Genomic DNA, 23514 nt, shown 5'->3' on the forward strand with positions numbered 1-23514 from the left:
CAAACCCCCAATAGAGAATTGAGCTCCTAACAGTGAAGCCTAAGTACTTTATTGGCCATTGTGCTAGTAACGGTAAGTTAAAGAACCCATGATATGCACTTGAGTACATCCCTCTCTTTATGTACTCTACTTATTGCTCAATGTATCATTATCATTTTTAAGACTCTTAAGAAACTTCTGGTCTTATTAAGAAAACTGATGCTTCACAGTAATTGCTTTTTAACCTTCAGATAATTGATTTAATAGATCTCCTGTTAACAGGACCAAATTTGTGGCTTGGCCTTACTATTTGAGATTGATATATTTGATTCATATGTTGGCATTTTCTCCTCTTTTTTCACTCAGTTTACCCTGTATCTTAAGTCTCAATGAGAGACTCTTCAAATCCTTTTTTGAAACAAAGTAGGGTACAAAAAATTGACTAATAAATCCTATAGAGACCATGTTTTCTGTGACTCATAGTCTTCTAAAGGCAACTCTGGAATTACAGTAATGTCCTAGAGGGACTTTCTCCTTTGCCTACTTCAGTTTTAAGAATTCTGAGATCTGGAGAGACTATAGGGCGTACACCTAATATATTAAGCACTAATGATATTCCCAAATCCAGGTCTTTTCCTAAAATATGATTATGTAAGGAATTCTAAAACATTGAAAATGGTAAAGTATTTAAGACATACTAGAAGCCAAAAATCAAAACCCTATCCTTGAAAATCACAGTAAAAGAATTTATTGTGATTTATGCTTGAGTATAATCAATTGTTTTGTTAATTCAAACAGGTATTTTATAGTTTTGCTACTCTTTTAGGGATTTAGTCTAGTATGTTTTGTGCATTATTACTATTGATTGCAAGAGTGGTTATTACCAATATCATTTCTAAACTATTCCAAAACCCATACTGGTTTAAAAAGAAAATAATTTATGCTGAGGCTATGCCATTTTGTCCTTCCCTCAAAAGAAAAAAAAAAATTACCTTTTAAATGTGGATAAACAGAACTGGTCACTGAGCACTATTTTTTTTCTTTATGAAACCTTCTTATATTCAAAACATACTTAAAGAACATAATTTTGGCTACCAAACTACCTGTTTGGCATCAATGGTAATATAGGTAAACTTTGACCCAAAGTATTCCCACATATTATTGCATTAAGCATGTTACATAGGAATTGAGAAGTGATTTCAAGGATTTTACACTGACTCCCCCCACTAAAATTTTATTTCCTTGTGCTAAATAAATAGAACATACACAGATCTATTTTAAAAATATTCATCATACTAGGCAAATTCAAATCTGCCAACCCAGTTTTAGCCCAGAACCAAACCAGTGATAGTCAGGAACTACACAGCCACCAGGCAAACTGATTTCCTTTCTCGTTGGTTCTCTGTGGGGATAGATGAGTGAAATAAGGTGTCAAAGAAGTCCCAGCGGAACATTTGTAAAAAAAAAATACCTAATTATTTTCTTCTCACCCAGGTTAGCCAGTGGATAGTCATGTCGTCCCAGTTGGCTCATTAGAGTCCTGTGTGCCTCTTTGTCTTCCCAGAGAAAACAAAACTAAAAAACCCCCTTTACATCAGTCCTTATTTCAGATATAAGATGCCAGTTAACTATTTTCCCACAAATACCTTAAGCTCATTTTTACTGGAAAAAAAAAAATTTCCCCCCAAAACTTTTAGTAATGAATGAGTACACAACAACATTTGGATAGTAATCCCATGGTGCAAGGATTTCCTGCAAAGTACCTTTAATATGTTTGCATCAGCAGCAAGCATTAGGATGTTCTAATTTTGGCACCGTAAGTTATATGTGTAGCATTACACATTAGATACCAAGTCACCACCCCAACCAGTATTTATCCATACGAATAGGAAAACTGAACAAAAACATAGTTCTGATAAAGGCTGCATTCATAAACCCAATACAGTTTAAGGTTTTTTTTTTTTTTTTTAACAATCAAGGGCTGCCATTTAGGATTTTTTTTTTAATGATAAATAAAAAATAGGAATTATTTAGAAGATAAAATACTTCACTGTTCTTTACTGTTATTAATATAATATTGAGTGTTTTGCTATATAAAATATACTCCCAAGAAGTCAAAGTATTTAAAAACAGTGTATCAAATAAAAATCACAGCCATGTTACTGTTCAGCAACTCCATTCCAATAAACATTGGTATTGCATTCTCAAAAAAAAAAAAAAAAAAAATTGCAGCTGAGGCAAGAGCTCTCTGAAGCTTGCATTCTGGGCGTGTAAAACACCTCACTGCATACTTTTAAGACTGTCACTCTGCTTCAGTAATTTGAACCTGCCACATTTTACAACAAGTAAAGCACTCTGCTGAGAATACAAAAATTTATAAAAAGGCCATCATAAAAGATTAAACCTTGGTAGGCATGTAAGCTTTCTTTTAATAAAAACAAAAATAGTCATTGTCATCTAGTTAAATAAGTCTCTTTGTTATAGAATGTTCCAGTTATTGAAAAAGGGACCTTAAAAAACCCAACTGCCTGTATCTTAAAACCCTACCTCTCTTGCCCCATAATACACACATTTGAGGGAAGTCATTTAATGTGCAAATTGGCAAACAAATGTGGAGGAGAGGGGACTTCTTGAAATGACGTGCCCAATCAATTCTTGGTTTATTCTTTTACAATATCAACTTCCAAAAAACTAAAATAACCAAAGTAGCCCTAAAAATACACAAAACAGACCTTCATCTTTGCACTCCTTTCCCAATAAACACAAAAAGTATGTACAGCATGTTTAATAATATGCAATATGCAAAAGCTTTGTGTTGCTGTTAGCAACATCTATACCCACCCACCCTCCTTATTCACAAGTGTACCTCTACCTAACACAATTACATCACTAAGCCTGTTAGTTTGAAAGGGTCTTCAATTTGTTAAAACTGGAAAATCTTGGTATAGGGGCTCCACTCATTTGACTCAAGGTTATAGACTTCCACCGTATTCAGAAACTCATTGCCATCAAATCCTCCCACTGCATAAATAGTGTTCCCTACAGTTGCAATCCCAGCATTGCTCCTTGGTGAAGTCATGTTTCCCATCATCTTCCATTCATTTCTAGTTGGATCATACATCTCCACACAACTGATGGCATGAGAACCATCAAAGCCACCACCTACAAACAGTTTTCCTAAAAGAAAAGAGACAAGGTTAATCTAGAGAGGCTAAGAAAGAAACCCTTAAATTGATCTTTTGCTAAAACAGTGGTTCTTGGTAGAAAAGCCTATTCATTCTGTCAGAAAGTATTTATTGAATGCCTACTAATGTAGCAAGCACTCCCCAGAAGCTGGGGATACAAATGGAATAGAGTTGAAAAGAACCCATTTGTATGTGTAAGTCAGGCAATTTAAGGAAGGGGAGGCACCATCTAACTACAGTGCAATTCTCACAACAATCCTCTGTGGTTGTTTCTATTACTGCCATTTCACAGATGAAGATATAATGAACAAAGAAGCTGGACACCTTGCCTAGAGATGCAACTAGTGCGTGGCAAACCAGAGTAGTTCTGTGCACTGGAAGTTTTGTTATTATTCCAGTGCGTAAGAACTAAGATTCAAAGTAAGTTATAGGAAAGCCGGTTTCAGATAACTGAACATTTTCTAGAGCTCTCCAACTATATAAAATGATTTTGGCATGGAAATTTCTTCTTGGAAACAGACTGAACTATGACTATTTTCAAATATACATGCAGGGCAGTTAATAGTTAAATTATTTTCAGACAAATAAAATGTTAGCATTAAATATTCTCTGGAGCTTAAGGAAAAACCCTATTAGTGATTCTCGAATTCATTATTTTCTCATCTGATTGTCACTTAGCCCACTTGCATCCATGTACTTACCCATAAAAGAACCGACAAGGCTCATAGTAGGCCAGGGGTTGCAGGCCAGTAGGCTACTTACTGGTGTGCCTACACACTTAGGCTCTTACCAGTTGAGCCACAAGCTTTGTTCTAAAAACAATTCTAACTGAATTCATTATTGTAATTATGTAATTAAACATTATGTAAATCCATAAAATGGATGTGAAAACTGTGTCTACATATGATGATTTGCAAACACTTGTTAAAAATAATCTAAAAAGATCGCTTCCAATTAGGCATGGAGTAGACAATTAGAAAAGACTAGATTTAGATGATTTCCATTTCTTTTGTTTTACAAATCAAATTTTTAAAAATTCTTGCTCTAAAGAAACAAACTCAAATTCCAAGATGATGCATTACGAGTATGATTTATGAAAGAAGATGAATTAATATGTTATATATCCAGTACTGAGTGATTAGAAAAGACATTTCTAAAAGACAAACCACCAATCCCCACTGCGTCAGAAAAGGCGGCTAGTTCTGAATTCTTAATTATACAAGTGGATAGTTATCACTGACATTCTCTTGGAATTTTAGAACAAACTCTTGCTACTAGCTACTCCTCAGCCCTCCAAATCCCAACACTCACCGCCGAGAACAGCCACTCCAGCTCCTCGCCTAGCCACATTCATGGATGCAATTAAAGTCCAGGTGTTATTTTCAGGATTATAACGTTCTACTGTGTTCAGACAATTCCAAGACTCTGCGCCTCCAATTATGTACAAATAACCACCAAGCTCACAGACTGCAGACTGGTGTCTACCTATAAAATCAAGTCAAACCAAAATTATTATTCTATCTCCCGAAACTGTAAGTGTGCACTACACATACCATTGATTCAGAGGTCTTTAAAAAAAAAAAACTTAAAAAAAAAATCAACTTACGAATGTTAAGAGGAGCACAGCTTGTCCATGACTTTGTTATAGGATCAAATACATCACAATTTTTCAGTCCTTTTTGACCATATGGATCTGAGCCACCAACGATGTATAATTTCCCATTCAGAGCACACACTCCTATGTGAGTATAAAATAAGGTTATAAATTGATAACTTAATTATCATACTTAAATACTGATGATCTCAGCAGAAAAGTATTACCTGCATTACAACGATTAGTTCTCAATTCTGGAATAGGAGTCCAGTCATCTATGTTTGGATCATACATCTCTCCACATCTCAGGTCATCTGAGTGGCCATTTGATCCACCCACCACGTAGAGCTGGCCCTATGCCAAAAGCGAGAGATTAATATTTCCGCCATTCTCAAGTTCTTAGAAAAAGCTAAATGTGGGCTGCTTCTTCCTACAGTATAGTGCACTTACCATGAGTACGGCCATTTGAAATCGGGCTCTTGGTGTCCTCATGGGAGCAAGAAAGGACCAATGATCTGTATGTGGATCATAGCATTCAACTGTTCGAAGACACTCCTCTCTGTTATAGCCACCTGGTACAAGAACCACAAAGAGTTATGTTTAAAGTATTAAACTGGACCAGCCTTTCTGGTCTAGAATGGTTTAAGTAATCTGTACAAATGAGAAAAAGAATCTTTGTCCACACACTTAATAAGGCCACATTAGTTAATGTTTTAACTAAGTGCCTGTAACAGCTAAATGACAAAATTATGAGTGTAAGTAAATTGCTTAGTCTTGACTTGAAAATTAGGAGGGAACAATTACCCACTTCATAGTTTTTTAAGAATTAGAGACAGACATTAACTTGAAGGCTAGGCAATACTATAGTATTGACTTTTTATTTCTGTCTTCTTAGAATGTGGTAAAGTGGAATGTCACAGAAGGCGGCATATTAAATAAACCCTGTCTTCCAAAGTTTGCATGTCACAAGCAAGCATAAACGTCCACTTATAGAGGCTTAGCCAGCTGAAGGTTTCTGATAAGTCACTCATCCTTCTATTCTTACCTGCAGCTATGAGTTTGCCATTCATCTCTGCTGTCCCCAGACCAGATCGTGCGTACTGCATAGGAGACATGGGCTTTTCTATTAACTCATCTGGTTGCATCTCAAAGCTTAAACTTTTAATGAGTTTTGGAGTACTTGTTGGTGAGCTCTGTGGGCTGTTTCGCCCATGAAGGAAAATGACACAGAAAATACCATCCAGCACAGCCAGGCACAAGTAAGTGTTATCTGTAAGCACAAGAGTTCCATGTTTAAAGATGCAATTTTTATTACTTTTGGTTGCTGTGTGATCCTGAATTGGACTCCAGATTCCAGACAGGGGATGACCTGCTACTCTTTTCCAAATTTAGTTGCTTCTGAGTTTTTTCCTCAGTCACTTTAGAAGTATTATATGGTTCCACTTAAAACTCCTTCTTAAAAAAAGAAATAAATTGAAGGCAATCTGACAAGTGTAATACACTTACTTGAAGTCTTTTCCGAAGCAACGATTTTCCACTCGTGCTTAGGGCTTTGTATTGTAGCATTTGGAGAAGACAGACATCCAATGGAACTGCTACTTATCTGCTTATGGCCATTCTCACGTGGTGGCTTTTTCTGCAAAATCAAAAGGCAGCTACAGAAACCTAGCCAAAGACCATACCTGGTGTACCTTTGCTCCTGAGCTATTCCACAACACTGAGAAAACCCTTAGTACCCTCCACTTATGCATGACATTTATAGCACACCTAGGTTTAACACAAAACAACACTTTCTGACTGACACACATTACTGGCATTCTTCCATCTCCACTTAATAAGGAAACAACTACACCTACCCTGGTCAAGAAAAAGTTCAAGTTCAACAATTAAACATGTTGTGGGTCAAGTATCAGAATACTCAAGAGAGGAAAAAACGGAACCTCCTCCTTCATAATCCACATAGTCTTTATATTAAGTATAGAATCTTCCAAAATGTTATAAATCTAAAACAGCATGAATTAACTGAGAGAATACATTTAACCCACTATCTCCATGAAACTGTCAAACTTAACTAAATCATATGTACTGGTATCCTTCATATTAGCAGGCATATATCCATCCAATCTCTCTGAAAGTTATTTTACAGGAAAAAAAAGTGGCAATTACAAGAAATATTTACAAGTATATTTCTTTAGGATTACCTTAAAGGTATTATAGAGTGGTTTTCTAGACAAGTAAAACTACAGCAAAACACAGAAGTAAAAATGGTAATCAGAAATTAAGGAAGCAATAATACTAAAAGAACCAAACATTTATAAAGGAATACATGAGAACATAAAAGAGGAAGAAATGGGCAAAGCTGCAAATTTTCAAATGACTGTAAGATTACATTGTACCCTCGTGTATGAGTTCTCTTTGATGGTTTTCTTCCAATTACTTTAGCTCTTGACACTTCCAAAGGATATGATCACATGTCATTAGAAGAGTCAAGATTACCCTGGTAGGAACTGCCTGCTGAATGAATAGGTACCACCTTCAGTACCTGGCCAAGTCTGCTCATCCACTTATTTTGATCCCCAGGGCCACAGCCTCATGGGTAGACAGAATCTCTAACGGAAATTTGTTTCAAGTGGAAGAAAAAGGCCATGAAACAACAGAGAAAAAGATTTTGACAGCTACTTGGAGCGGTGAAAAAACTATCAAGTTTGGTGTAAGCAATTCATCAAATGTGGTTACAGCTTAAGTAGGCTATTTTGAGAAAAGGCGGAGAATGTACCATGCTAATGGTTATAATTACATTCCATTTAGACATTTATTATGTACCTAGGTGTTATTAGGCACTTTATTCACACTGTCTTTTAATCCAGTAAGGGCAATATATCTCTCCATTTTATAGGTAAAAATACTGAAAATAAGAGAGAAAACATGCATTGCCTAAGGCAATGCAAGAAAAATAAGGATTAGGAAATCTGAGTATAAAGCCACTCTTTTATACTATGATAGTCTGGTGTGTCCTGTGCTACTAGGAAGTACAAGGTACATAAAACCCTATCCCAATCTGTGGGAAGAAGGGATCCAAAGTAACACAAGTTTATAATGATGCTTGATTAAGAGCTTTCACTGTAGTAAGAAACCTTTTCTAATGTATGGCTTTAATTGAGAGAAAATCAAATGTGAAAAAAAAGCACAGTAACGATGAAGACTACTTGGTGTTATGTAACTAACCAGCCTTATATAGAAATGCTGGTTAACTCTTTTATGTTCCTTCCAGAACACTTTCAAACCTAATTCTTTACTCTCCTTTATTTTCAAACTTTACCCTATCAACTCCTCCCACTCAGCCCACCCACTGGCCCACACTTTCTTTGCCTCTGACCTCCCCAAGGGGTGGTCCCTGGTAGCTCGCTCTTTTTCAGCCACCATCACTTCTGAAGCTAAGCGTTTCTTAACCTTAATACTCTCTGGAAATTATACCCACTAAAGGTTACAAAGTGGCTTCCTAAAACCAGTGTAGAAGAGATATCCCTAATCTTCTTTTACATGACCTCCCAGAGGATGATTTGACACAGTTAACAATCCAGTCCTCCTTCAAACTTTCTTCTCCTATGTTAGCTAGCTTGTACAACACAATTTGATTCCAATGGCGGCTTCTCAACTTTTTCTCTTCCTGAAGCTTGGTGTGTTTCCTCATCCTTTTTACTTCATCATCTCTATTCATGGCACTTCCCTGGAATAAGTCACACAGGTCAGAGTCCTACTCACCCTCAAATTCTTCGTTTCCTTAATTTTCCTAATCTAAACAATCACTAAAGACCTTTGTAACTATAAATGTCTAGAGTCCACCCTTTCCCCTTCTCGTCCTTAGATCAAGCCCTCATCTTTTCACCTGAACTACTGCTTGTAATAGTCTACAAATTGGTCTCACAAGCTTTAATCTACCCTCTGTACCTGGCCATAAAAATAGAAGGGTTCGATGCATTTAGTAAAGTAAAACAAACAAAACCCTCAAATGAGCTAGAATCCCACGACCCAGAGACTGCCACCTGATAGTTAACTATCTGTCTAAAATATGATAATGAACATATAGATCTCTGCTGTATGGAAATACCATAATTTAACCAATACCCCTATTGCTAGACTCTTGTCCAGTTTTTCACTATTATTAAAGTTGTGAAATATATCTGTTCAGATCACTCTACTCCCTTGTCTAAAATTCTTTGAAAGTCCCACACTACTTGTAGAATAAAGTATAATCCTCGATCAGGTGTTATTTACCTACTCTCCCAGTCATGTTACCTGCAATTCCAACAGTATCCTCCTTTCACAGGTATCCTTTGCTATCTGACACACCTCTATCTGCTATGCAAACTCTTCCACATCCCCAGATGGCTCAAATGTCGCCTCCTTTGTGAAATTTCCCTAGTTTTTCTCCTTTTGGTTCCACCCTCCCCTTAATGTCTTCCGTAGGTAATTCGTATAAATCTGTTCTGTTTTACCTACTCCTGTAAGGTCCCGGAAGCAGAAACTGTCTCTTACACATTTCTGGGCCCTCTTACCTAACATCACGGCCTGCCACTTATCAGGCACTCAACCACTGCTTGTTGAAAGAGTACTTTAAAAAACCATTAAATTACAGTTTAGAGATGTTTAGAGATGAGAGAGAAAATATCCTCAATGTTCAAAATGCACAAACATGAACAAAATTCTCAACTAACTCAGCCCCAAAAGCTTTTTGTGAAAATAAAAATATTCAGCCACTATTGACACAGAACACCTGATAGTATCACCATACACGTTATTTCTGAGTCTATCATCTACCTTCTAATTATTAAAGGAAAACACCCATTAACTTGGGTCGACTCAGCCTACTTTATAGTTATCCCTCACAAATACAATGTTGAGCTAAAGGCCAAACAAAAAGAATACATATTGTATAACCATTTACAGAAATTTCAAACACAGGCAAACTAATCTAATGCTTCAGAAGTTGGGATATAATGGCTTCCTTTGGGGTAGTGTAGGGCAGTGACTGGGAAGGGGGCAAGAGGAAGGCTTCCAGAATGCTAGAAGTCTCTTCTTGACCCAGGTAGTGTTTAAACCAGTGGGTTCACTATGTGACATTTATGATTTGTATTCTTTTCTCTATGTTATTTATCCATAAACTGAAAAAGTTTATACCTGAGATTTTTTTTAAAAAATTGGGTCTAACGGTCATTCCCATTACAAACAACTATTTTTTATAATCTGACCAAAATAACAAATAATTTCTATTTTGCTTCATCTTATTGGCCCTTTTTCTTACTGCTTATAAATCCTATTTGATTGAGAAAAAAATCTTAAGTGGGGTTCCCTACTTTGTTCTGTTAGTTTCTTTTTATGTGGCAAAAATGGTAGTAATGGTATGAAAGGTATGCTTGTTTTCTCCCACAAGTGTTTCTGTGCAGTCATACCAATGAAGGTCTTCCACTTTCCTTTATTAAAGGAAAATTTCAGTATACTATAAAATGCTCTAATCGAATTTTAACCTGAGGTTACCTCAGATGTGCAATGTGTACCTGCACAAACTGAATGTGGTCATCATCACTGCCAAACACCTCAGCCTGTCCAGCTAGTAGGTTCCCATCAAGCAGCTTGTGATCGGCTGAGTAGTACAAGGTCTGAACCTGCAAAACAGCAACAGAACACCCATGTGGCTACTGTCTCCATGGCTACTCCACTAGTATGCAGATCACACAAACGCCTCAAGGTAACCTCCAGTGTGCTTCTTGAGCTTCTTGACATCTTACTCTGGCAGGATCCCAAAGTAAAGAAAATACATGTCATGGTGGTAAAAATTTAAAAAACAAAAATAAGATACAGAATCTTCTAATACTGGCTGAAGAGTCCTTGGCTTGGTTGGCTTGAAAGAAATCTTCGTTTTTTCATAGCTTCTATGATACAGCATTAAGAAAAAAAGGCACTAGTACAATATATAGGCTCTTAAAGAATATACATATTTATAATAAAATACTGACTATGGTTTACACCTTTGAAGAGTAAGTGGTCTAATGTGCATAAACATATTCCCGTCCTGCGCAAGCAATGTCAAGAAAAACATAAAAAACAAGTGCAAAAGTCCAAGCAAGCTACAGAGACACCTCCCTTAACAGATGCAAACATACGGCTAATGCATCTGATTTCCAAGTGGGAAACCATATAGAATTTAAAAATCACCTGTTAGCCTTTTTAGAGCATAGAGCATAATGATAACTGTATTTTTAAAGGCCTAACAGGTTTGGTAAGCCTTTAGTGAATCCGAAAGGCTTAAGTGGAGGGATAAACTCAAGGTCACTCCACTGTTCCATCTGCATGTTTAATTCCCACCATTTCTCCGTCAATTTTTTCTTGTGTATTTTTCAAAAAGTAGCCCAAGTTAAGTGAGTGACTATATGTATGAACAACACCATTGAAAAACACAAAGCTTTAAAGATAAGAATCCTGTAAAGGAGTAAACACCATTAAATCATCATCGTTCTCTGCCCACAGCGGATTTTTCTTAGGAGAACTGGGGCAGGACTGCTGCTTCTTTACGTGTCAATACACTTGAGGATTCTTCTTGTTTCTTCAGTCTTGGGTATCCTAGTTTTGTTAATAAACCTATGGGGAGATAAATCAATGGGGAGGAACAACCATTAGAAGCTTTTACCTACTTGTCAATTTAAAGCAAAAACCTGTGAAGAAAAATTAAGAATCTACAGAAAATTTCAGTACCACCTCCCATTTCTAAAGCAAATTACATGCTACTTTAAAGAAAGTTAACAGCACATAATAAGCAAAGAAATAAAAAAAGAAAAGCAGAAGACCAAACTGAACAGTTCATTCAGCTCACCTGGACACCCCCCCTGTTTCTCAGCTTAGGGGTACCTATAGCAAAATTTAAATTCTTTAGGGTCATGGTTATAAAATAAAAGTGAAAGGGAATCCTTCATGTTATAGCAAAATAATTTTTAATAATTGTTGAATCCCATTTACTTTAAAACTAACCTCTTCCATCAGCTCTTCCAGACTGTCTCCATTCTCCCAGATGCTACGCTGCACCCAGTTGATTACCTTTGTGTACAATTTGCCATTGCTGGGCAAGCAAACATTATCTTCAAGCATTACCTCCAACTAGAGTTGGGAAAAAACAAAGACACATGGATTAGTGTTGAGCCTCTAATTCTCAATTTCATAATAAAGAGGTCATAGATGCCCAACTGCACTCCATACGCTTACTCTAATTTTTAAGGAAACCAGTAGCCAAAAAAAAAAAGAGAGAGAAGACAAAGAAAAGAAAGTAAACAAACTGGTAGGCAGAAAACCATTACACTGCTAAAAATAACCGTATGGTTTCAATGTATTGTCTTTTTCATAACCATTACTCACTTGCTTGAAACATGGAGAAAGATTACATTCCTGGAACTAAGTAGTATGTATGTCTTTATTTAACCTTTACATCTTTCATCTTTATAGATTTTACCTTTAGCCGTGGAAGTTTAAGAAACTCTTCCTCTTCTGAAATTTGTAACAAATGCTCCTGAATATAAGCATCAACCTTATTCAACAAACGGGAGTCTCCCATACAACTTGCAAAATTTCGGTAAGAGATGCAGCTGGTAATATCCATTCTAGATAGTAAATAATCACCACAAACCTTGGAAAAGAAATACACGAGTGCCAACATTTACATACATTTTATTTAACAAATATTTAATACTCAGTGTGTAAGTACTATGTGGATATATAAAGATTAACTAAAAATCACTGCCTTAGAACAAGTTTAACAGTAGGAAGAATACATGTATACAAACGATAAACATCAAAGAGTGCCATTCAAATATATAAGAAAAAGTGCAACAAACTGAAATGCTATGAAAATGCACATGAAATGTTCGGACAAGTATTTCCAACTAGAATAATAGATAAGACTTCATAAAGGCAGTAATCTGAATGGGGCTCTACAGGGGAGATGACGCTGAATGCACACAGAAACTAGGGAAGATGCTGCAACAATTTAGTTTGGCCAGAACAAAACATAAGACACTCAGAAAATAGTTTTGGAAGAATAGCAACTATAATTAAGGAAAGCCTGGAATTCTAACCTGAGCGACATGTGCTATGACCACAAAAGGATTTTTAAGCAGAGTGAAGGGCTTAGCAAACTTCTCAAAGGGCCAGAAAGTAAGTTTTTAGGCTTGTGGGCCGTACTTTCTCACAACTACTCAACTCTCTCACAGCAGGTGGAAAGCAGCCATAGACCGTATGTAAATGAAGGCTATGTTACAATAAGATGTTATAAAAGCAGGCAGCTGGCCTCAGGCCTGCAGTTTTCTGACTCCCACATTAGAGGATTAAATGCCTTTTTTCCTGTAAATTATTAAGCACTTCTCAGTGGCATTAAGTTCTAGAAAGAATACTTCTAAAGAACAACCGAGAAGTGTAGAAGAACGGAGAATTAAGGATATGAGTTATATGATTAACTGAGAAAATCAAGACTTACCCTGCCAGAGAAGATTACTGAAAGAGCAAGATTGTAGTTTGAATTATCTGAGAGGAAGTGTGACCCTGCTGTGTTACACTGGCTAAACAGTTAAAATTACATACATATTCAGTTCTCTAGGGGAAAAAAAGGGACATTTTCAAGTTCTTGAGTCCAACAGATGTCTTATAACAAACTGTACACACTAATCATATAAAATAAGAGCCCCTAGTAACAGTACTCCTTGTATATTACTTCTGTTACTCTACCTGCTTTACTCGGTCCATCTTCAGCTTTTTTGCTGCAGAATAAACGTCTTTGACTAATTCCTTATCGGCTTTCAACCTATTAGAAAAAAGGTTCTTTATCATTTATCATACCAAGGCCTTGAAACACAGATACTTAATTTAAATAAATTTAGAGGGACTTGGAATTTCATTCCCTAGTTATATGATGTACTTCAGAGAACTTACTGAGCAGTGTAGGCATAATTCAACAAGACTTCAACAGCTTCCGGATTGAGATCATCAAACTTAACATGAGAAACTCGGTGAGGATCGCTATCATTATTAAAGATTTCAAATAAATAGGGGCTGCAGCAAGCCAGGACTGCTCTGTGTGCTAACATCTCATGGCCACAGACCTGCAAAGTGAGGAATTAACATTAGAAGCATTGTGGACTATGTATTTATCTAGCTAATTACTACATCGTATCCTTCATCTTACATTTCTGGGTAAATCATTCTTTTTTAAACTTATTTCATTAAATGCCTCCTGTGAAAAACAAAACAAGCCAATCCAAGAACATATGGTTTTTAGTAATGAAAGATCAATTCTGTAAGTTTCCAATTACGTTTTAAATACCTGAAGTCGAACATCACAGAACTGGCCACTTTTCCTCAGGGCATTTAATTTGGCAACAGAAGACTCAATGAAATTTTCGTCTTCAAACATTAAATATCCATTGGGAATCATTTTTCCTTATAATTTGGCTAAAGGGCAGAAAGAAAGAATGGTGATTTTTATAACATTTTAAAGAGTAATGCAGTATTTTTAATTTTCAAATTTCATCCTGTCAACACATAAAAATGTTATCATACAAAAACATTGCTAAAACACCACTGGCACTGAACGTCTAAGCCTTTGTACCCCTATACTTTGGTCCTAAGTCTTTTCAAGGATTCATACAGTAGTGTTATGGTGTCCCAGCAATTTTGGCCAGGTTTCTATTCCTATTAGTACATTCATTGTGAAGGAGAAAAAAAATGTAAACCCAGCCCTGCCCAAACCCATATAACAAGCAACTGAAAAGCCTGGAAGGATGTGAAGTGGTCATCACATATAGATTCCTTGGTTGGGGCTGCAGTCATTCCTTTACTCACTGATATACACGACTAACTTACATTCTGTTCCCTTTGCTCTACTCAATATTCTGTGATAACCTATGTGAGAAAAGAAGCTAAAAAAGAATCAATATATGTATAACTGTATATGTATATATATAACTGAATCACTTTGCTGTACACCTGAAACTAACACAACATTGTAAATCAACTATACGCCAATAAAATAAAAATATTTTAAAATTCTGTTCCCTTTGCAGGTTTCATATATTTTAAATCACTTATCTCATAAACATACAAGATAGAAATGTATGTTCTTTAAAAAATTTTCCATTTCACCGTTTCTTGTGAACAAGTGACTAATGGCTACACAAAATGCATCATTAAAAAGTGGTAATAGAAGATTTCAGTTTGAAGTAACAGATTTATTTAAATTCAAAATAGTTTATAGAAAGGAAAATATAGGAAAAAAATGTTTTCTATGAATATTACTGACTTCGCCTTTTAAAAAAATTATGAAAGGCTGTTAGTGTACTTGGCACAGTCTTCAGAAAAAAAAATGTGTGCACTGGGCACTGACTATCCACTTACCTACTATACTGGTGAGAAATGTATTTCCGGGGTGTTTTAAATAATCAAGGACAAAGGAAACTCAGCGCTTTGTTGAGGTATGAAGACGAGTGGCTGAAGTGAAGGCAGAGGTGTCTGAAGCTCTAATGGTGATTCCAAAACTATCAGGCTTGAAAATGATGTAATCAAGTCCTTTAAAGCTATAGACACGAACTTCTTCTGTGATAATCATGCATCATAATCTGTAATAATGATAATTGTTGGATATTCAGAATGATCAAAGACTGCCAATGATCTAGGTAGATCAGATCATGCAAAGTCTGATCTTGAAGACATGTTGAGGTAAATGGCACAATACAGAAAATAACACGAATGCAACTATACATAAGCATTTTCATTTAACCTGCAACCACTCAGGTGATTAAAAAAAATAAAATCCCTCCCCAGAAGGAGCTAGTAACTTTTACCATTTAAGTGAGATACACAAGCACAAAATTAGAGGAAAATATAAATATTGGTTAATTCTAATATTCTTTACTATTAGATTCCAACTAATATACAAACATGTGTTCTGTTACCAGCCAGCAAGCAACCATCATTATTCCCCGACATGTATACAATGTTACAATCAAACCAGATATACTGTTTCCCAAAATGTGCTCTGTAGGTGCCCACCTCTGTAACTTCAAGTTTCCTTTTCTTGGAATACCCTTAACCCAACTTCTGCCCGCTGAAATCTTACCTCCAGAGCCCCTGCCAAATCCCTTCTGCTGAGTAGTTCCTCCCCATCCTCCACATACTGAACCCCCTCTGAAAGTGTGTATGTGTGATCTTCCAGCTGGTCTGTACTGGCTTATCTTCCTTGATTCAAGGCCTCTTGAAGGCAGAGCCTCTGTTTTCTTTATCTTTGTAGCCTTCCCATCTCCCCCCACCAAAACAACTAGCCTAGAAACCTGAATATAAAGATGAGTAATTTGTTGAAATGAACTAAATAAACAAAAAGGAAAATATTAATGTCTGTGCTTTGTATGATCATTTTTCTCATATACAGTAATAAACTACCAATGGAACAATTCTGGTTCAAATCAAATCTTCAGGGAAATCACATTCAGTCCTCTCCCCATTTTCACATGTCATTAACTAAAAGTGTCAAAGTCAGATGGTACTTATTTTTTAATCATCTGAACTGCTATTACATCACTAATTCAACAAACCAGAACTAAATAAATTATGTGAAAGATGTGCATACTTTTTAAAATGGACATCTTCAAATTACCTGTATTTTCCTTATATATCAATCAAGCCCACAATTCTAAATCTAACAATTATGTTAATGTGAATGGTCCCTTACCCCAGAACCCACTTGAAGGCTAGTCCAGTTCCATTTCAACAAACTATTGTATTAAGTGCAACACATGCGCAATCTGTATCCTGTACGCCTTCACTGGTTTCTCCATAGCTTAGGTTTTATTTCAAGGAAACCTGAGTATTCTGACTCAGGTTAGGACTGTTGTCAATGCTTACTCCTGCAATGAAAGTATTTCATACCTTTATGTAATATTGATTTCCTCTGCTCTACACTTGCATCCAGATTAGTTAATTCAGCTTTTCTTAAGAAACCAGTTCTAACAAAACAAATGTTTTCCAAGTAACACACAATTCTATGTACAGAGAGAACACACTATCCAAAAGAAACCTTCAAACATTTTCAGCCAAGACCTAGCTCAAGTTGGGAAAATCTATGCAAGGGTGAAAGGGGGGGATCCCTCCATGCAAGTTATGTTGGATATTATTAAAATGTATGCCCTCTGAAAAACCAAAAACAAAGGGAGATTTATAAGTATTTTAAACTTTGACCAGTTTTATTCAGTATTTATTTGTAAACTAGCCTTGATCTTACCAAGAATAAAAATGGCATCTATATAGACATACCTCGTTTTACTGCACTTCACTTTTTCTGCTTCACAAATACTACCTTTTTTTTTTTTTTTTGCAAATTGAAGGTCTGTGGCAACCCCGAGTTGCCAGCTGATGGTCAACATTTTTTAACAATGAAGTATTTTGAAATTAAGGTATGTATGTTATTTTTAAAGACATAATGTTTTGGACACTTAACAGACTCCAGAGTGTAAACATAACTTTTATGTGCACTGAGAAACCAAAAAATTGGCGTGACTCGCTTTACCACAGTGGCCCAGAACCAAACTCACAGTATCTCTGTGGGTGTATTTGATAAATTGAAAGTTCTACCTTAAATTTATTTTGGAAAACAACAAGAACAACAAAAACCTGGATGGTTAAAACCACTTCAGTCCTTTGGGAGAAAATACTGGAGAATTTTTGGAGCAACTCTTGCCATACAAATTTGTACAGTATTATTAGTTCTGCAATAGAGTGAGTACTACTACATTAGTACTCGATGATTTTCTCGTACAGCAAGGTCTTAACATGAACCTCATCTCTTTAACATCTGCTGATCCGTATAACCCTACCTGATTTTAAAAGCTAGCCCAAGTCCACTCAACATTTAAGTTAATGCAACAAACTTTATCTAATTACCGTCCTTATATACTATATGCCCCTACTCTCACCCACCCCCAAGTTGGAGGAGGTCACCTCAGCTTCTGCCTGCAAAACCATGTCTTTCAAAGTTTACATTCGCTTTCAGTAAAGTTAGTGTGGACAAATTGAGTTTTAAGCCATTCCACAGAGTCATAGATCTCAGTTTGGTCTATGAAACTCAAGCTCAAAAACTGATGGAATAAAAATGTGCGGAGAATTTTTTATCTTTGAAAAGCCAAACCAAAAGCCCCAACATCCCAGGCTTACATAAAATTATAAAATTTAGAATTTTATTTGATATTTAAAAAACACATTCAACTAATCCACTTTTAAAATTAAAACCGAGATCAAATGCAATATATTCTGGTAAACAGTCTTCAGTTTCTTCATATGGCCAGTGCAAGAAAAGGGATACAGATGACTTATAAATGAGTAATTAAACTGCTTTAGTAAAACCCAGAAGTTCACATGTTACCACAGCCCCCCAAAAGATCAGCTGAACCCAAATACAATTCAGTAAGCCTTATCAAGGAGCTGTAAAAAATGTAGGTACAATATGACCTGCCCCCAAATTCTTCTTGGGCCTTCAGTAAGAGCAAGATAAAATGTTATCAAACTTTCAAAGAATCCTTAAAACCTCAAGGCAAATTACAAGTATTATTTAAGTTTCAAGGCAATCTTTTGATGGTAGCCAACTTCCAAAATAGTAACCTACTCCATTTTTAAAGGACAGACGTTATAATACAAAGTAAGTCAATGAATTTTTTAAAAACCAGAAGTTATAGATTCCCAATGTCTGAAACGATCCATCTATATCAAAACTCACCAAACTCACTCACTCACTCCATGCTTTTAACCTCATTGTTCTGTAATTCTTATATCCCACAAACATTTATGGCTCCAAACATATGGCAGGCACAGTCTGGAATGGGATGCTCATAACACAATGAAGTTAACTCCATTCCCCAGCCTTGAACACTCCACAGACCAATCAGAAAGACAAACCAAGCAGCGAAAACAGCTCAAACAAAAGGGGGAAAAGGTATGAAAGCACACATATTCCAGAAACTGCAGCGATCTCTGTTTAGATAGACTGTAGTTTGCAGGATGCATATGGTAAACAGTAGGAGAGGAAGTAAAAGAGATCAACATTAAGGTTTAAACAGAGCAGAATTTTTAGCACAGAGGCATAGGACACTAGCAGAAATATAGGGGATGGTCTGGAGGAATGGGTAAAACATGGATGCAGGGAAATTATTTATAAACCCTTGCTTATCCTAACTAAGGTAATAAGGATATTTTAGAGTAGATATGTGGCATCAATATCAGAATTCCAAAAAGCATAATAGAGACATTTTTAGTTTGCTGCATGCTTAAAGTCAGGAAGGAAAAGAGGAGTTTGCTTTGGGACATTATAAGGCTGAGGTACCTGTTGGGCATCCAGGTTGATACCAAAAGTGTAAGGATAGTGAGCGATGTATCGGTTTATAAATCATTTACAAGGCGGTAATTGAAGTTTACAAGTAAATATAATCATGTACTTTCTGTGGTTCTAACAAAAACTCAGAAATACTCCCTTATTCATTAATTCCTCCATTTACACTCTCTAGCACAAGGTAGGAGGCTCCCCAACCCTCTTGTAGATTTGACTATACAATCATACTGTTGAAAAGTCAATGAAATTATTTTTAGAGGTACTTCATCTTAATATCAATGATTAAGACAGTTCCCCAACAGGAAAACATTTTGCATTAAAAAAAACAACAACAACACTTATTTGCGAAACACATTCAATTGCCACCTAAAATATCCTTCAATCAAGAAAAAACAAAACCCCACTCCAAAGTATTGGGGCGGCCAAAAAGTTCGTTCGGATTTTTCTGTAACTTCTTACAGGAAAAACCCGTTACGAACTTCTTGGCCAACCCAATAAGTAGCCAAAAAGACACTAATTTAAAACTAAAACCAAAACCTGGAACACTTTGTTTTGGGGGGAAAAGTCAGAAAAACAGATCTGCAAATTAAGACAATTAAGAAATTAATATTAACTAATGATAGAGATTTCATCTATTAGGAAAACAGAGGAAAAACCATTCTGGGTCTCCTTTTGGTCAGTGATGCTAGTCCAGTTTTACCTCTCACTACCAAATTATAGACATTTGACAAGTAGCCTGCCAGCTGGTATTAAATTATAGTATTCTCAATCCAATTCTAAACAGTGTACACCTCATCTCCAGATATACAAAGAATAACTGCTCCTTCAGCATCTTTCAGACAGAAGTTTTGGCATGATTATGCCTAAAGCTACTCACCAGTATACTGTTATCCTTAAATAACCACCAGTGCTAGAATTATTTAAAAAAATATGTCTCTGGTAGTCTAGTCCATGCTGTAATTGTTGAACTGTTTAGAGTAGTACTATGCTTACAGGGTTGTTATTTACTACTAGACAGAAGATCACCACACGCAAGCTCTCAAAGAACAGCTTGATGCCAGGGTGTTCTAATCCTCCATGACTGACAACAGACATTAAGGAAACAAAAATAAACCCTTTAGGCCTCTGATTTCTACTTATCTAGTTTTTGAAACGTCAGCGCCCTCAAACAATAGATCTGTCTACTTTGTACTGGGGGGATAGTAAATCTATTTCTAAAGTATTTGTGGTTCAAGTTTCCCTACGGTCAATCCTCAATCTGATACTGCCTACTACCTTCCTACCATCATGAGCTTACAACCAGAGTCCCTTTGCAAGATGCGCATAAGGACGGAAAAAGAGCAAACCTCTCTGCCGATTTTCTTTGGCAAAAACAAAGTGGCGAGCGCCCCAGAGTGACTGGAGAGTCCTGCAGTCCCAGGCCATCATCCCCGCGCGGCGGGGCGGGAGCCCACTCCGAAGGCTGGGAGGCAGAGCGCCCAGCGTCTGCACACCCCCGCCCGGGATTGGCCAGCCCCGCAGTCATTCAGCGCGACACGTCAGGGCAGCCGCTCCCTTCCTCCCTCCTCCCGCCCCCTTCTCCCCGCGCTTGGCAAGAAAAGCGGGCAACGTGGAGCGGGAACAAAGGACCCCGCGGCCCACGGCGATCAGGGGCGCGGTGCCACCGTACCCCAGGCCCGGGGTACCGATGGGGCCCTGGACCAGCTCCCCGCCCACACTCGCCGGGTCCTGGGGAGGCTCACGGAAGAGAGTCCAGACCCCGGGCCGATCCCAACACTGGGCATCGATTCTTGACAGCAGGAACGGAGATTCCCGCGCCCTCCTTCTGGGAGGTCATCCCTGGCCCGCGCGCGGCGTCTTGACCCAGGCCCCCGAGGACCCCTCGTGCAAAAACTTCTCGTTCCTCACGCCCTGCTTCCTCGACTCCAGCGCTCTCGGAGGCGGCCCGAGCCCGCCCTTGGCCGCTAACGCGATCCGGCAACCACAGCAGCACCGGGAGCGCGAGGGCCGCTCGGCTGCGGCTCCTCGCCCCCAGAGAGCGACGGCGGCAGCGGCCGCGGCTTGGGGCGTCCTCCTCCCGGCACCCGGCACCGCTCCGCGCCATTCCCCAGTTCGCAGTCTGCCTGCGCCCTCTTGCTCCTCCACCGTCGACGGGACCAGCGCGTATTACCTGGTTCATCTCTGAAGAGATGGAAAAACTCATCTCTGGAGCTTCAAAGGGGAGCAGAAGGAAGCGGGCGGTAATCGGCCCAACGGAAAGCGTCTCGAGGCCACCGAGAAGGGAGCGACCGAGCTGGGAGACGAGCGAACAGCCCGCAGAGGCTGCGAGGAAGGGGAGCGCACCGGAAATTCGCAGGGACTCGCTCGCTGGCTCGCTGGCACAGCGGCGCTGAAGCCGCAGGCGGCGAAACTGTGGCCAGCAGATCCGAGAGACCGACCTCCACGCGCGTCCCGGAGACACTGCCCCCGCCGCAGCCGCCCGCTAGCGCCTCACCCACTCGCACGTCACCACGTGCGCCGCTGCCGTAGCCGCCGCCAACGCCCCCCCGACGCTTCCGGCTGGAAAGCGTCGGCAAATGACTGGCGAGCACAGCAATATAGCGCTCGAGGCCCCGCCCACCGCTAGCCCCGCCCTGTTTGGTTCCGTCCTGCGCAGCTCAACTAGGTCAAAGCAAGGTGATCTTTGGAAGAGCGGGTGCTCGGGGCCCGCCACTTGTCGCGCCGTCGGCCCTCGCCCTTTCAGGGCGGGAACTGGTTCCCTCCAGCCGCCCTCACCTGTTCTGCCATCCCCTGGAGGCACAATATAGCCAGACAGATTAGACGTGAGAGATTAGATTTTTCGGTGTCAGACGTACATCTAGGCAACAGCCCTAGGACTGGAGCTGGCCGCAGTGGACCTAAGAGTCTGTAGCTGCCCGTCTGCCCTTACCTTTGTAGGAGGGTGGTGCGAGGAGGAAGCGTGGTGATTGTGAGGAAGAGCAGAGGCACGCCGACGAAAAGGGGTGAGAGGATTCAGTAACTTAGAGAAAACAATTGGAGAGGTCAGAGAAGGCCTAATATTCTATCAGTGTTGCTCTGAAAAACTGTTTACTTCTACTTTTCGTCCCCGGGATTTGTTTTGTCTGGGTGCAGCTCTCCTCTCGGCGACACTGAGTCAGCTCTTTGCTGGACTTGCCCTCTTGGAAAAAGAAAATAACCTTGAGACCAGATAGCAACCTTAATTATCCCCATGCACTCACCCACCTTGTCCCCAGAAGACAAACCTGTTCAGGGGGAGCATGGGGTATAGCAGGCTGACAGCAACTTCATGGGACTCTGAAGGGCACACTGGAAAGCTTCCTAGATTGAAGGTGAGGGGATTTCGTGAGGTAAACTTGTTGAGAGTTTGGCAAAAGCTTCCAGGTTACTGTCCTGTTAAGCCTATCCTGATTTGGTGAGGGCGCTTAAGCCATCTACACCTGACCTTGTTTGTATCTGATCCCTCTGCTTAATTAGTAGACATTTTCTAGGAGCTCTTTGTCATCACTCCCTACCATTCTTTATCATTAACTATTTTGTATATGCTTCTGGGAGCAGGAAAAATGTTGAGGCCCTTCATCTGCAATGGAAGCTTTACAACTTTTTATTCTAAAATATTGAGGCAAGGAGATTTTTGTTTTGTTTCCAATTCAATTGTGGAAGGAAACAGGATCTAAGATATCTATAATTCTTATACCTTTCTTAAGGAGAAAAAGACTGACATTTGCCACTGGCCTCTTGTTTTTGTCTTCTGATAATAATTGACAGCAGTGTTCACTTTTATTGCAAATGAAACTATTCAAGTACATACCTTTTACATTCCTTTAATACCATAGACTTCATCTTTCCAGAGAGAGAGTATGAACTTCCCACTTCAGGTAGGCACATGACTTTGTGGCCTGCTGGACACATGGTCCCACTCGCTGTACTCTAAATAGTGCCTCTGTGACCTGAAACAGTCACCACTTTCTTAAAGGTACAGTGTGATCAGTCAATGCATTTTTGCCTTGTATGGAATTTCACATTTGCATATTACCTTCTCTATGAATAATTACAATTTATGCATTCCATTTGTCTTCCAGGCAACTCCAGATTTAAGCCTATCTTTCCAATTACTATATAATCCAGATGAAAATTTAACAGTGGAACATTGTGGACAGTTTCAACCCAGTAAAGTAATAAATTATAAGATTTCACTCAATATTTTAATTACACAACGTATATTTGGACAGTGTTTAATAAAAATAAAAACTATCAACTGCTATTTTATGTCAGGCACTGAGAAAGATAAATTAGGGATTGAAGCCAACCTGCAATCTGCCTGTTTTCCT

The 23514-nt window shown here is 38.5% G+C and overlaps 1 protein-coding gene across 1 annotated transcript; it reads right to left on the minus strand.

Annotated features, from left to right (window-relative positions):
- Positions 1 to 1699: 1699 nt before the first annotated feature.
- Positions 1700 to 21714, minus strand: IVNS1ABP (influenza virus NS1A binding protein). Its single transcript, XM_024750890.1, has 15 exons — positions 21336 to 21714; positions 15190 to 15410; positions 14120 to 14247; positions 13729 to 13898; positions 13525 to 13600; positions 12257 to 12430; positions 11782 to 11907; positions 10314 to 10421; positions 6265 to 6394; positions 5804 to 6028; positions 5209 to 5330; positions 4986 to 5112; positions 4771 to 4902; positions 4476 to 4649; positions 1700 to 3156 (listed from the first exon to the last, which is right to left on the minus strand). Exons 3-15 carry the CDS (start codon positions 14228 to 14230, stop codon positions 2903 to 2905), a joined length of 1929 nt encoding a protein of 642 aa, XP_024606658.1. The 5' UTR covers positions 14231 to 14247; positions 15190 to 15410; positions 21336 to 21714; the 3' UTR covers positions 1700 to 2902.
- Positions 21715 to 23514: the final 1800 nt, after the last annotated feature.

Source organism: Neophocaena asiaeorientalis, unplaced genomic scaffold (assembly GCF_003031525.2).
Source record: "Neophocaena asiaeorientalis asiaeorientalis breed wild unplaced genomic scaffold, Neophocaena_asiaeorientalis_V1.1 scaffold67, whole genome shotgun sequence".
Taxonomy (NCBI): Eukaryota; Metazoa; Chordata; class Mammalia; order Artiodactyla; family Phocoenidae; genus Neophocaena; species Neophocaena asiaeorientalis.

Coding starts and splice junctions, on each gene's coding strand:
- IVNS1ABP (XM_024750890.1), bottom strand. CDS start 14,230: ATGATTCCCAATGGATATTTAATGTTTGAAGACGAAAATTTCATTGAG. Junction 13,899..14,119: donor TCTGTGATGTTCGACTTCAG/GTATTTAAAACG, acceptor CTCACTTTGCAG/GTCTGTGGCCATGAGATGTT. Junction 4,903..4,985: donor AACTAATCGTTGTAATGCAG/GTAATACTTTTC, acceptor ATACTCACATAG/GAGTGTGTGCTCTGAATGGG.